Source organism: Lepisosteus platostomus, chromosome 1 (assembly GCF_059453375.1).
Source record: "Lepisosteus platostomus isolate fLepPlt1 chromosome 1, fLepPlt1.hap1, whole genome shotgun sequence".
NCBI lineage: Eukaryota > Metazoa > Chordata > Actinopteri > Semionotiformes > Lepisosteidae > Lepisosteus > Lepisosteus platostomus.
In genome coordinates, this window is record NC_142611.1 from 10,073,943 (window position 1) to 10,087,344 (window position 13,402).

Consider the following 13,402-nt stretch of genomic DNA (forward strand, 5'->3'; position numbering starts at 1 on the left):
ATTTTTTGCATAAGCAATTACGCAGAGCTCTGGAAACGGTGGATGTTGGCAACAAAGGACCAGATACAAAACAATAATTCAACAATTTAGATATCAATTTGAGTTATATGTCCAACTGATAATACACAAAGGTATGATTGTATTTTCTGAGTATATGAACAGAAAATAAAAGTATTAATAGAGAAAACTACCACTGTCAGTAGGATGAACAATTTAAATAACTAACTACTAGTGCAAAATCCATTTGTACTCCCAGCAAAGGAAACCATGAACACCACTGATATCGTGCATTCAGTAGTAATCCATATTACTCCAAGGTAAAAGGTTCCTACAACTCAGTCGTTTTATAAGACGTAGCAGTTGAACAATTCTACAAACATTAATTCCTCTTCTATGTTGGAAGCTTAGAACAGTATTGACAGTAATCTCGAATGGACATATTGCAGGGCATGGCTAGGCACTTCTAAAGCCATCACAAATATCTCTTCTTCTGAATAAACAATCTAATACAGCATATTACAGTAAGGGGGGATTGTAACTCTAAACTATTGCTTTGGTGCAAAGTATCTTGTGATTCCAATTGCAAATGAGTGATTGATTAACTGTCTGACTTTCTTTTTTATACTGCGGTGTCTCACTCTGCTATTTTACTGGGATCAGTAGTTCAATTCACAAAAACATGTCATACTTCTTAATTTGATTGCCAGAACAAAGGAAAAGAAAATATCAGAGAAGACCACCAAAAAATGACAAAGATCCAAAATATACCAGGATAGCCATTAAGGGGAGCTGTCCGCCTCTCTACTGAATTCATGGTGCTGAAGAGAGGAATATACTTCCCATTGAGTGTCTATTGTTTAGCAGACATTTTGAATTTTTTTGTTTGTGTGACAACCTACAATAAAACAAAATGTAACCCAGTACTGACTGCACTGTTCTAACTGTGAAAAACAGCTTCCGGCTGTGAAAACAATCCACAGTCTCAGCAAACTCATGACAGCTGCAGAAATGGGAGTTGGCCACTGGGAATGTCCTTTTGGTTCCCTTATCAGCTGGGAATTCCTAAGTCAAATGCAGTTTCACATTTTTTACACTGTGGTCTAGAAGACTGCAAACTCACATTGGTCTTAATCAGAGGATATTTACCACCAGAAAAAAAAAATACACAAAGTATCTTATAACACTTTAAGAATGCTTATCTAAGAGACTTGGTACATGGTTTAATCTTTTCTGTTTCTGTTCATAACATTAGAATGTTTTCTCCTTTTTAAAAATCATCAGAAAACTAAAAGTGGCAATGATGCATTTGACTCAATACAAGGTGATTGTTCTCACTATATGGGGCAGATATGCATTAAACCTTATTTACAGATTAAGATCACAGTAAGATGGAAGGTGTTTAGCACATCATTATGTGTAAAAGTCATTGTTGATTCTGGCCGCAGTAATGTCATACGTGATACAGTACAGTGAATTAGCTTGAGCCTATTTTCCCTTGAAATGCTGCCATCCATTTTGTTGTCTTTTAGTCATTCCACCTTCGGTGTGCCTTAACAATCTGATTAATATGAAGATCTTCAACATTTTAACAGAACACAGAAGGTAAACTAAACATTTATGTGAAAGTTCACTGTGCCTTAATTATATATTATGACAATCTAGGTGGGGTTAAAATGTATCATTTTCCCTAGGGCCACCTTCAAAATCTGGAATTCAAAACATTAGAGATACCCATTTCTAAAACAAAGTTACTTTTCAAACAAGCTTCACAAATAAACATGACAATTTTTCACAGATTTACATTATCTTTTTTTTTCTGATACACACAATGGCATATCCATCTAAGCTGAAAGACTGATTTTGATAAAACTAGATACGATGAAAAAGACAGAAAAAAATTCCCTCTGATTAAAGTAGGCCACATTATAGAAGCAGAGAGTCTGGGACTGAACCCGAGTCACTGGGGCGTGTCTCTGGCTCCTGTCTGATCAGTCTCTCATCAATATTTTCTATATTTAAGCAGCAGCATCAAGTGAGCCAGGCCAGCTGCCAGAACAGTTTAATGTCAAAGGCCTGACTGTTTATCTTTCACACCAGGACACATGATGGAGAAAAAAACAAAAGCGCCTAGCTTTGAGAATCAGTGGCCTTCAGAGACATTACTTACAGATAAAGCTTCATTCCCTGCTATACAGTAGCTCTCTGCAAATTTGCATCAACACCATGTCCTCCAATGAAGCCAGCATGAAAACAGATTTTCTATTTTCCTGTATCGCCAATTGACCATATGTAACAATAAACAGTAGTTCATCACTGTGCATTTTAACTGGTAGACCAGGATTCTGATATTGAAAAGATGATTAGAGAAAGGTAAGATTCATAACAGCTTTGCTGATTACCATGGTAACCAAATCAGATTTCTTAATCTATAATTCGTCACAAGTCACAACATAAAAAATATAGCTAAAGAAAAGAAATATTGAAACAGCTCCACGTCCTGTTCAGCATGCAAGAAATGAAGCTCTCCCTTGAAAATTACTAAATTCACCTGCTTTGTAGCAACACATTGCCCTGCGTTTGAGATTTCACATTTTACTCAACATTATAGCACATAAATTACCATAAATAGCACATGAATGCATAGCTAGTAATCTTTTGACCCCTAAGTCAGGGTTACGAAAATGGTATCCTCAGCACTTCAAAAACTTTCACAGCCTTCATAATACAGCTTTACCTAACAAACTGCAAACAAATGTATGGGCATTCGTCTCTTTTCCTCAGGTCATCCTTATTTATCACAGTTTATATTACTGTAACTCCACATAAAAAAATTACAAGCAGAAAGAAGCAGCCATACAGAAATCCATTAAAATAATAAATAAATTTAACAGTTTGCAGTTCACAGCTATATAGCTCAGATATTATAAAACACAGACTAACTGAGTCAATGATTCCACATGAGAGCACTCTGTTATGTAATCCTTTGTCATGATTAATCCCATATTATTAATATTTCCTCAATTTGACTATAAACAGCAAGCAGGCATCTGAACAGTAAAGCATTTCACTTTCTGTGAAAACACACGTACAGTAGAAGCATTTCAAACTTCTTTCAAAGGCTGGAATGTCACAGCATAGCCTGTCAAAAGTCTACAGTTGCCTTTACTTTACTAAAGTAAATAAAACAGAAAAAAGCTATTGGTAGCTTAAATAGCCTCAGACCCTCAAACACATTGCTTACCAGTGATTCGGGCTCCTTGCTTATATCACATCCATAGTAGTCTGGAATTTTGTCCAGGTTCTGCAAGCTGCCTTTTGTTTTTTTCATGCCCTTGTCCGAGTGACAAGACTGACAAAGCGCTGCATTGCCCATAGCAACTAATGGTTACAAAGCCTTGGTGTCATAAAAGGGCCAATGACCTCTGCCTACAAACTGATGAAAGAGACTCAGCAAACAAACAAAACCCTCACGCCAAACCAAAATGGTAGAGTAACTACCACACTAATACATAGAGGCTGCTCTGAACCTGCAACTCCTGCCTCATTCTGCCACCCTGTCTCTGAAATCTTCTTGGGAATACCAACAACTGCTGTTGCAAACAGCCACCCATTTCTAATTCAGGCACTACCCCAGCTATTTTTACACCCACCACACTAACTATGTATGTGAATCCAGGGTCTGCAGTGGACTCCAGTGTAGCATGCCAAGACAGCAACAGTTCTTCAATGCCCAGCTGTTATGGAATTCCACTACACAGCTGCATCTTACCGAGTTACCACCAGCAACAACAGGATTGATCTACAACTCACAGTCCAAAGGCTTTTAAGGTTTGCTGTCTCCCCATCTGCAACTTCCTCTAAGGGTTGAATTTCAGAAGAACTTCAGAACACTAAAACCTAATCGTCAACCTGTCTAAAATGTATATACTCTATAATACAGCAGCACGGTTAAAATACTCCATAGCAGGCAATTTGCTTAAATACTAGAACATGTTACCTAAAATTACTAATAAGTGCTTTAATTTTACAGCAGAGTACACTGGGATATAAAATCAAAATTTCCTGTAGATTGATCATGGATCTGTGGTTGTGGAAGCCTGCATGTATCACCTTATAGCCAACAGCCCTTTCCATCGATTGAGCCAAGCTGAAATGCACTGAACAGTCTGACAGACTTGTTTCCAATTGATTTTTCAGACTCTGCCTAATGTAATGTGTTGGTGTGTACTTAGTTTATTCTATAGTACTGAATCCTAACTGGCTGAGAGGAGGCGATGTGCATCTCTCCATTCAAATAACCGCCTTCATTGGGATCTAAATATATCCACGCAATGGAATTTCATTAGAAATCTTCAGAATGGTTTAGTAAAGGCATACAAGTCTTATGAAGGGGGGATCGGGAGTTGAGTGGCTCCGCCCATGTGGCCCAGGTTGAGCTCTATCGCCACCAGTTCAAGCCCAGTCATCTCGCCAGCTGACTGTGACTGGGATTCCTCCGCCAGCAGTGGACAGAGTGGAAATAGTCAGCAAGGGCTCTGTTGCTTTTCAGTGCTTTTCAGTTTCCTACTGCTCCCCGGGTGCTTCCAGCCCTGCGGTGCTGTGGGTGAAGAACATGTACTGTACAGTATCTCCTCTAATGAATCATGAACCTCCTGCGTGGGACTATGTTAAAAGACAAGAGGCTCCACGACCGAAGCAGGTTCGAGGAGTTTGCCTACAGTTCCTCATTCTACCATGTGTGCTGAGAAAAAAAGAAAAACAATTAGACAATTAGCCATTCCAAATCGGATCACGAAAAGAATTGGAGAATCTAAATGAAAAAGGCAAGGCTGATCGTAGCGCTGATCCTGAATGTGAAAGCAGGACAGTTGGAAAAGAGCCCGAAAATCACTCCACTGTAAATGTTCCAGGAAGGGAAAGAAATGAAACAGCTTTAAAAAAAATAAAAACAGAAAATCTACTTTCAAACGTCTGCTCAATAGTCATATGAACTCTAAGAAAATTCTATGAAATTCCACATATAATCTATGTTAAAATGATTTAAAAAATGTAAATAAGCCAAAACACTCAAAACATATGTTTTTATATGCTTTATAAAGTACAATTAATGAAATTATCCTCCAGATAAATATTTTTTCTTAAGTTGGAGAATTTCTTGATTTTTAAAAAGATTGATCTTCCAGCAAAGATTGATCTTTGAGTAAACAACTGTAAACTTTGAGCTGCTGCTAAATGGACATAAGATCTGTTGACAAGCAGTTAAATGTCCTCATTAGTATTCTGTCTATTGAAAAGACACATGACTGTTTGTAATGAATACATGAACAATGCAACCCCTGTTTTCAGAAATACTTGTAATTCATTACAATGTATCGCTGTGCAAACAAACTGCCAAGACATAACATGACCATGATACGGTAAGGAAGATTATTAATTCGGATTTAGTTTTCCTCTAAATCACTACTTAAATAGCAGGCAGCTTAAAAATGGAATTATCCACTTCCTTTTGAAAAGTAGGATTCCTGGCAGGAGGCAAAAATAGATCATTAAAATGATTAGAAATGAAAGAACTTTAATAAAATCAATAATAACACTTTAATAAACTTTAATAAACTCAATGACCATGATGATAATAGTATAAGTAATTTATTAACTGTCTTTGGTATTTTCTCAATCTAGTTTTCACAATGAATGGAAAAGTGCAATTTACCCAGACTAATTTGGAAAAACATGTTAGCAATAAAGAATCACACACACCCTATTTATTTATTTTTTTGCTTCACTGGCCCAATCTACTGCATGTTCAGTAACGTCTCTTGCTGGTGTGCAGGTTCACATATAGGCGTGAGACTCAAGCAGGGAAATTGTAATAAATTCCTGGAGAGATTGAGAGACAGGAACACATGGGGCTCAGTGGGGCTGCTGCAGCAGGGCCTGTCATGTGAATTTAGTGTAGTTTCTGTTTCATCAGGGTAGTAAACTCACCCCAGTCCTGATGCTGTTCTTTTAAACCCGAAACATGATCCCCAAACAAACTGATGACAAGTCACCCCTGTGATGGCTCTGCTTAATTGCTTAAGTGATAATATCCTGACAGGACAGCACAAGACATAAAATAGAATTTGTCTGACACTGCATTGAATCCATCCTATTATGACTGGTGTATCTGCCTGCAGTTTTAACATGGTGAAATGCCTTTGTTGCTTGATGTCAAGACCACTTTTTCAATCTAACTTATCCTAGATGAGTAAATGTTTATCAAACTGTGCCACCACTGGTCACAAGAAGTAACTAGAGTATGGTTTTTGAAAATCTGTGAATAAAACACTCCACGAGCTCTACTGCAACTTACTGATTTGATTCCATACTATATACGGTAGGTAAAAGAGTAAAATGATACCAAGCAGATCAAAGGTAAGACTATTCTTCATCCTTTGTTTTTCAAAACACTGCATTCCCTAAATAACACTCAGGAGGATCTAATTTTTCAGTGTGACTCAATACAAATTCATGAAATAAAACGAGTGTTAAAATAAACAATGAAAATTCTAAAAGAAACGTAACAGGAACAACTCACAATTGTTAAACATCCTCTGTCAACATGTTTTCTTAATTTCAAAGACATAAATGTATATTTAAAAGACTTAGAATAAAAAGTGGTGAGTATGATACAGTATACAACAATTGCCAAGATTTTATTAATAGGTTAAAGCAGAAAGCCCTTAGAAGCCATAAAACATGAAGAGTACACTAAAATCATTAACAGTGTCTTAATAACCAAGTATTATGCATGATCTTTACTAATGATTAATTGTACGGTTATTAACTAGGGATATGTGTCATCTCTACATACTAGTGGTGGCTTCATCATTGATAGCTGTTTGCTATACATTTAGAAATGGTTACTAATTATTTTGGGTAAGTTACGAAAGACTGTACACAAAGAGGTAATTTCTAAAACTTGTAATGCTAGTAGCATTCATGGATTTGAATTAAAATTAAATTAAAACATCATGTTTCTATAAAACAAACAGTACAAAAAGTGATAAAGAGAAGTATGCTTTTTGTCTTTTTAAGTGAGTCTTAAAGTACTGTAAATGTGAAGTTTTTCCATAATATATCTAATAAATTAATAAATAACAAATAATTACCTGTTGTAAATGTATATTGTTAATAAAGTCAAGACAAGAATGGCTACAGTATGTTGCATTTTGTTTAGTATTTCAAATAGCAAACACTGATTAAAGAATAAGAGTTTTCAATTGCAAAAGTCCATGCTTTCTTTAACTGAGTTCAGATTTTGCGATGGAAATCTGCAAAATACAGCTAGACTTGCAACAGACATGCTAATTGGTGTTTTGCTTTCCAAAGACTGGGAACTGTTACAGCAATGATCAATAGTATGAAAATAATCACAGCTAAGCTTCCCAGCTGCTTTTCCATCTCTCCTCTAATCTTGCAGAATCTTTGCCATATTAATAACGTTCTCAGTTCGTATTAATCTGTCCAGAAATGTATTTATTTCTATAAATAATTACTTATGTAAACATGTAAGATCCATAATACCTCATAAAATATATTCTGAGCATCAAATCATATGCAGTACCTATTTCTGCATGTATGGTTTTAGAAAAAAAGTATATGGATTTTGATGCATGTCTTTGGTGTCAATTTGAATAATTGATCATTGTGACTGACTATTACACATCTGAATACTTTTGACTGTCTCATGAGCTCTAAATCACTTAATTAGTGAGAGAGGTCATGGAACACAAGTAATTAGGTGAAAAATGCAGAGAAGCGGAGTATTTCTCAAGTATCAGGAAAATAATTATTGGGCATTGTATTATTTCGATATTGTGGGTCTGTTTGGTGATGTTTGGAAACTTTACCATGGAATCTCCAATCACAAATCATGAGCTGCACAGAAAATCTGTGGAATGATGTGTGGTACAGTACCTAGGGCTCAGAGGCCAGTGATCAATCACGTGCTCGTCAAGAATCTATGAAAAGAATGGGACACAATGCCACAAGACAGCATCTGCAACCTGGACCACAGCAAGTATCGTAGATATACTGCTTGTATTTCCTCCAGCGGTGATGAGTCAGTGACTTTCATGTTAAACCCCATGTTGATCAAAAACTTTGATAACACATGTGACATCGCATCAAAAAGTTACCATTCCCATACCTGTTCAATAAACTGTCAGTGCACTTGTTAAAAAAAATGATGGTTTCCTGATAATATCTTTGTGAATTTGTTGTAGTTCTAAGTTATAGGTTTCTTTTGATGCTCCAAAAATAAACATGGGCCTAAAGTTTTAAGACAACAAAAGCCTGGATTTACACAAAGTTTGATGTAAAAATACTGTCCACCTGGATTGTAGCAATCCTGGAAAACATTTGGGTATGGCACACTTTATATAAGGTAAGCTTTCATATATTTTTTAAACTCCTTTGTCAAAACAACTGCAACACAAAAAACATCTGAACAGATTTATGACATCTGTGTTTTCCTGAAACACAGAAGTGATGAGAAACTTCATAAAGCTGTTATTAGCCTAAAAGGAGAAAAAACATTTTATCATTATGTTCCAAAAAAGAGTGAAGGATTTTATTCCACGGCACTCTTAAACTGTATACTCACATTGATTTGCAATAGTACATGTGAGTCAGTGTACTGTAATTTACTGAGTTATCTGTTCAGCCAGTGTGTGCCTTCCTTCAAGGAATTACTGCACTGCATTACAATCCACAGCCCTGAGATCAATTCCATTAGCAGTCTGCTCATGATCAGTCATGAGAGCTACATCTGCCTACCTTCCTGAATGATTTATGCACTTTATGCAGCACTCCCAGGACTCTATTGAAAAACTGAAGATACTCCCATATTTAAGTCAAAAAACAATAAAATCCACACTCTTGTCATTAGAATTCAGGTCAGCTTTGGATGTCCTATTATTATTACATTTATACTGAAGTACAAGCCCAAACATCTCTACTTTGATGACCAATATCCCTAATTAATTATGATTCTAAATTCACTCCTTTTCTGACATTATCCATTGATATCAACTGATTCATTTACACATTATTGATCATTTTAGCTGAATTGTTATTAGTGAAAACAGGAAAGGAAATCTTCATACTGTCATGAAGTGATTCTAGTTTTGGTGCAAATGTAATTGCAGAATAACATCTGTGTGATGTAAGTGACTCAGGTTCTTTTACACCTTTTTATTGCCTCCGGTGTTCTGAAACCTCCTTCAAATAATTCCGTAATGAACCTTGGGGAAATTGTGTGATTAGTTTTGATATTTTTTCAATGTGTTTGTTCTTTTACATAACCAAAATAGATGTTGTGACAGAAATACTTTCTCGAAATCAGACAGTTCTACACATAATGGTATCTATCACAGATTCAACAGAAGGCTGAAGATTCGCTTATGAATCCTGCTTGATCTTCTTCTAAAATATCATTCCCCTTGCAATTTGTTTATGAGTACTTGAGTGGAAATCTTTATAATCCAAGCTGTCTTTAATCCTTAAAGTTTCTGGATTAATATTTGCAGACCTATTAATACATAGTTGTCCTAATCACTTGATATTTATCTGCCTCATATATTTTGCAAAAATGTACTTTACAAATACCTTTGGTTGTTTATCTCTTTCTTTCATGATGTAATTTTTTGGGATTTACAAGTGCCATTTTTTATTTGCTTGACAACATCACCTTTGGGAGAATCCCTGTTGTTTCCTCTATATTCATGGTTATTTTAAATATTATAAAAAATGGGGAGCATGCAATACTACTATGGACCAATACATACTTGAAAACCATTTGCTTCTAAAAACCTTTATAAGAATGATAATACTGAAATTTCAGTCAGATTTTTGTATTTGTTTATTATTTCTATGTTATTGTATAAAATACCACATTCAGGAAGACAGTAAAATTTATACCATGGTCAAAATCAGAGCCATTGTGAAAAAGAAATCATTACGACGCTGAGTCAGTTCACTATAGTAAATTTCCTCTCCCTTCTATAAATAGAAAATGTAAGTGCTGACTAGGCATTGCACTTGCAGCAGTCTGATACTGGAACTGGTGCATTTCATCTCTGGCTTTACTGTTTTTCAAGCAGTCTGTCAACAGCAGGAAAGGAAGGCGAAAGCAATTTTGAAATCCTGGAAAACATAGACCCTAAAAAAGACAAGTGAGGTGCACAAGCACTCATGGAGTCCTTGGTTTTATTCTGCATAAAGAACTGACAAGAAAACTACATGGCAGAATGGCAGATTGGTTACCAAAGTATTTGGTTGTGAAGATAAATAAATAGCATCAAACCATTAGCTGTGCACTTCATTTTAGTTTATCAAGGCAGGAGTCATAATGGAAAACATAAAGTTAACTTAACTTTATTCTACACAGTACAGCGTAATAAAGACGAGAAGTTTAGGGTTCTAATTGTACTTGATAATCCCAAATCATTTGTTGAAATCAATAGCTTAATTGAGGTTCTTAGAAGCTCAAAAATATCAACTGAAACCTTTCTTTTCTAAACAATGATCCACTGAAAAAATGGGAAAGTGACATTTAAAAACGCCTACTTTAGATAATAAAAATGATTATTCTTAGATTTTTAGGCATCATGTCTTTTGGTACAGTATGTTGTTTAAAGGAAGCAAGGCTGACTTAGCACAAGTAATCAATTACATTCTGGAAGCATGCAAAAATAATTGAAAATAGCAAGTGATTAATTCCATGATTAGGGGAGACGGCCAATGAAAAATAACACAATACATTATATTTAGCGTACAGTGAGATATGGCGTAACATATTTTTGATACTGATAGTTACTAACAAAAGTGGTGGAGTGGGGTAGTGTTTTTGCCAGAGGCTATAATAAAATGGCAAAGATTCGAGGGTCAGAGGGCAGCATTTATGTGTTCCTCTGGTTATAGCAAACTGAGAAAAAGACCTGGAACCAGTGAGCACCATTGCTAAAGGATTTTAATTTAACATCTTCACCAATCTAATAGATTTTGTGAACCTATATGATAAGAAATGATAGGACACAGAACAAAACAAAAAAGGATAGGAAACAGGACAGTCTACCCCATAACCACACTGGCCCTGCAGCTGAACTGATCTTCCAGGCCCTGAGCAGGGCAAGCAAGACAGAAAGGATTCTGCTTCTGAAGGACATTCAAATCAGATGTTTTCAACTCCAAATAAGAACTTGAAAATAAGGGATAAATAAATAAAAAATGGATCATGGCTCTGAACTCAGAGAAAGCTTTGCTGTTTATGTTTAGCATTAGGTTGTTGGAAGTAGTCCACAAAGAAACCGGGCGGTAGCCATCAACATTTATCAGTTGGGCTCTCCATGCTCATTGTAGTACCTACTGTATGGCCTACCGATCATAAAGGGCAGGGTGAATGTCACCAAATATGCTACTAGACCTGTCAATCTTAGAGATTTCCCTGTCAGTCTTTTCCCGTGTCAATGAGGAACATATTATGTAGTGTGACAGGTCACTACCTTATAGGGCATTGTGTTTACTAGTCAGTGCCATGACCTGGCCTCAAGAAAACTAATAGGAAAAAAATGTATTTTTCTTTTTTGTCCAACATAATGCTGTTCCAGTGTCCAAACTATTTTCGCCTAGGGGATTACAAGGTTTGTGTTGCGTTGCATTGAATGGCCTTAGCAGAAATGAGAGGTTGTGGGTATCTTGCATTGCTTTTCTGAGCGGCCCCAAAGACCTACTCTGGACCTACTGCACTTGATCACTAGCATCAAGCTCTCCCACCTGTTTAAAATATTCTCCATCTGGTGAATAGGATGAGATGAAGCAGTATCACTGTGCATTGGGCCTTTCATTAAGAAAGAACTCCAAAGGTACAGTGCCAAGAAAAAGTTAGTGAAACACCAAAATAATTATGGGATTTACAATTACAAGCATTCTTACCACAATACTTTGACTGATCAAAACCAGCCATTTCTTAAGTAACCACAGAGTTTATACTGTATTTACTACTATTCCAATGGTTAATGAGATGCAATAGTGTATGAAACAGAAAAAATAACAATCAGTGTATTTTAAATAATAAGTGATCAACCATTTTATTAATGACATTGAATCAGATGGTTAAATAATTGGGTAACAAGTAAACAAGGAATTTGGGCAGCCCAGTCCTACTATAATGCTCAAACATTGCGAGTTTGGTTTTCTCAATACATTTTAATGGAAATGTGACATACTACAATTAAAATAGATTTTAGAGGACTTCAAACTAAGAATAGTTGATACTCTTTGTCTGACTCTAGAAAGTGTTACAAAAGCACTTCTAAACAACTGGAGGCCCCATCCATTCAACCATTGTCAGTCTATAAATAAAAAGCATTCAAGATCACAATACCTATAGCACTTATCTGCAGAGGATCGTGTAAGACGATCCACAAGGCTGCTAGAAGAATATCCTTTGGACAGAAAAGTCAAAAGTACAACATTATATCTTCCAACATACTGTCTTCCAACAGAAGAACCCCATCCCAGCCGTCAAGCAGGGAGGTGGGAGAATTATGGTTTATTGCCGCCATGCTGCCACAGAACCCAGAAGGATTGTCATCATTGACAGAAACAAGAATTCAGTGTCGTATCAGCAAATTCTGGAGAAGAATGTCAAGCCTTCCATTCATCAGATGAAACTGAGCCAAAAGTGGGACAAGCAGCAAAAGAATTATCCTAAACCTGCAAGCAGTTCTGCAATAGGGCAATGCAAACCCCAGTGAAATGTTATGGCAAGAGGGAAAGTGACTTCTTCATGCAAGGAAACTCTCAAATGTCACTGACTTGAGGCAATTCTGAAACGAAGAATGAGCCATAATTCAACTGATTTGAGAGACTGATAAAGTCACAGGAAATGTCAGACTTGTTCATACAGTAGGTATTCACAGAAGATATTTATTGGTGGATAATTTGCTAATTAAAAAGTACAATATATATCTTAGATGTATGTCTTTGTATTATACATTTAATCAGGTTAATTTAATCTTTTATTAAGACTTTCATGAAGATCTAATAATGTGTTAGGTCTAAAATACACAAGAATACAGACCAGCCTAAGGAGTTCTCAAACTTTTTCTCAGCACTGAGATTAAAACAAATTCAGAGGATTTAAGGGCATTTCACAGTACAAATCACATGATCCAAAAAGTATAGAATACATAATAATAGACACACTTTAAGTTACAAACATAAACATTTAATCTAAATGTAACCACACACCACCAGAATTTAGTTTTTATCACTTAATCATTGAATAAACAATTGGCCCACCCATAAGAATGCATCAATATTGTTACTATTCTCCTACCATGAATACAAATTCTTT

General features: G+C 35.9%; 1 protein-coding gene across 27 annotated transcripts in view; it reads right to left on the bottom strand.

Annotated features, from left to right (window-relative positions):
* The window catches only part of LOC148677655 (ankyrin-2-like), a 175,112-nt gene that overhangs the window by 82,002 nt on the left and 79,708 nt on the right, over positions 1-13,402 (bottom strand). For 13 of the 27 annotated variants that reach the window (XM_088617221.1, XM_088617055.1, XM_088616625.1 and 10 more), the window contains exon 1: positions 3,242-3,633. The exons of 9 other annotated variants lie outside the window; for them this stretch is intronic. In XM_088617221.1, the coding sequence (XP_088473347.1) occupies positions 3,242-3,373 (132 nt within the window). In that variant the 5' untranslated portion in view covers positions 3,374-3,633. Of the gene's footprint in view, positions 1-3,241; positions 3,634-13,402 lie in introns of those variants that run through there. 5 more of the 27 variants (XM_088617630.1, XM_088617546.1, XM_088617799.1 and 2 more) reach the window with 3 other exon arrangements.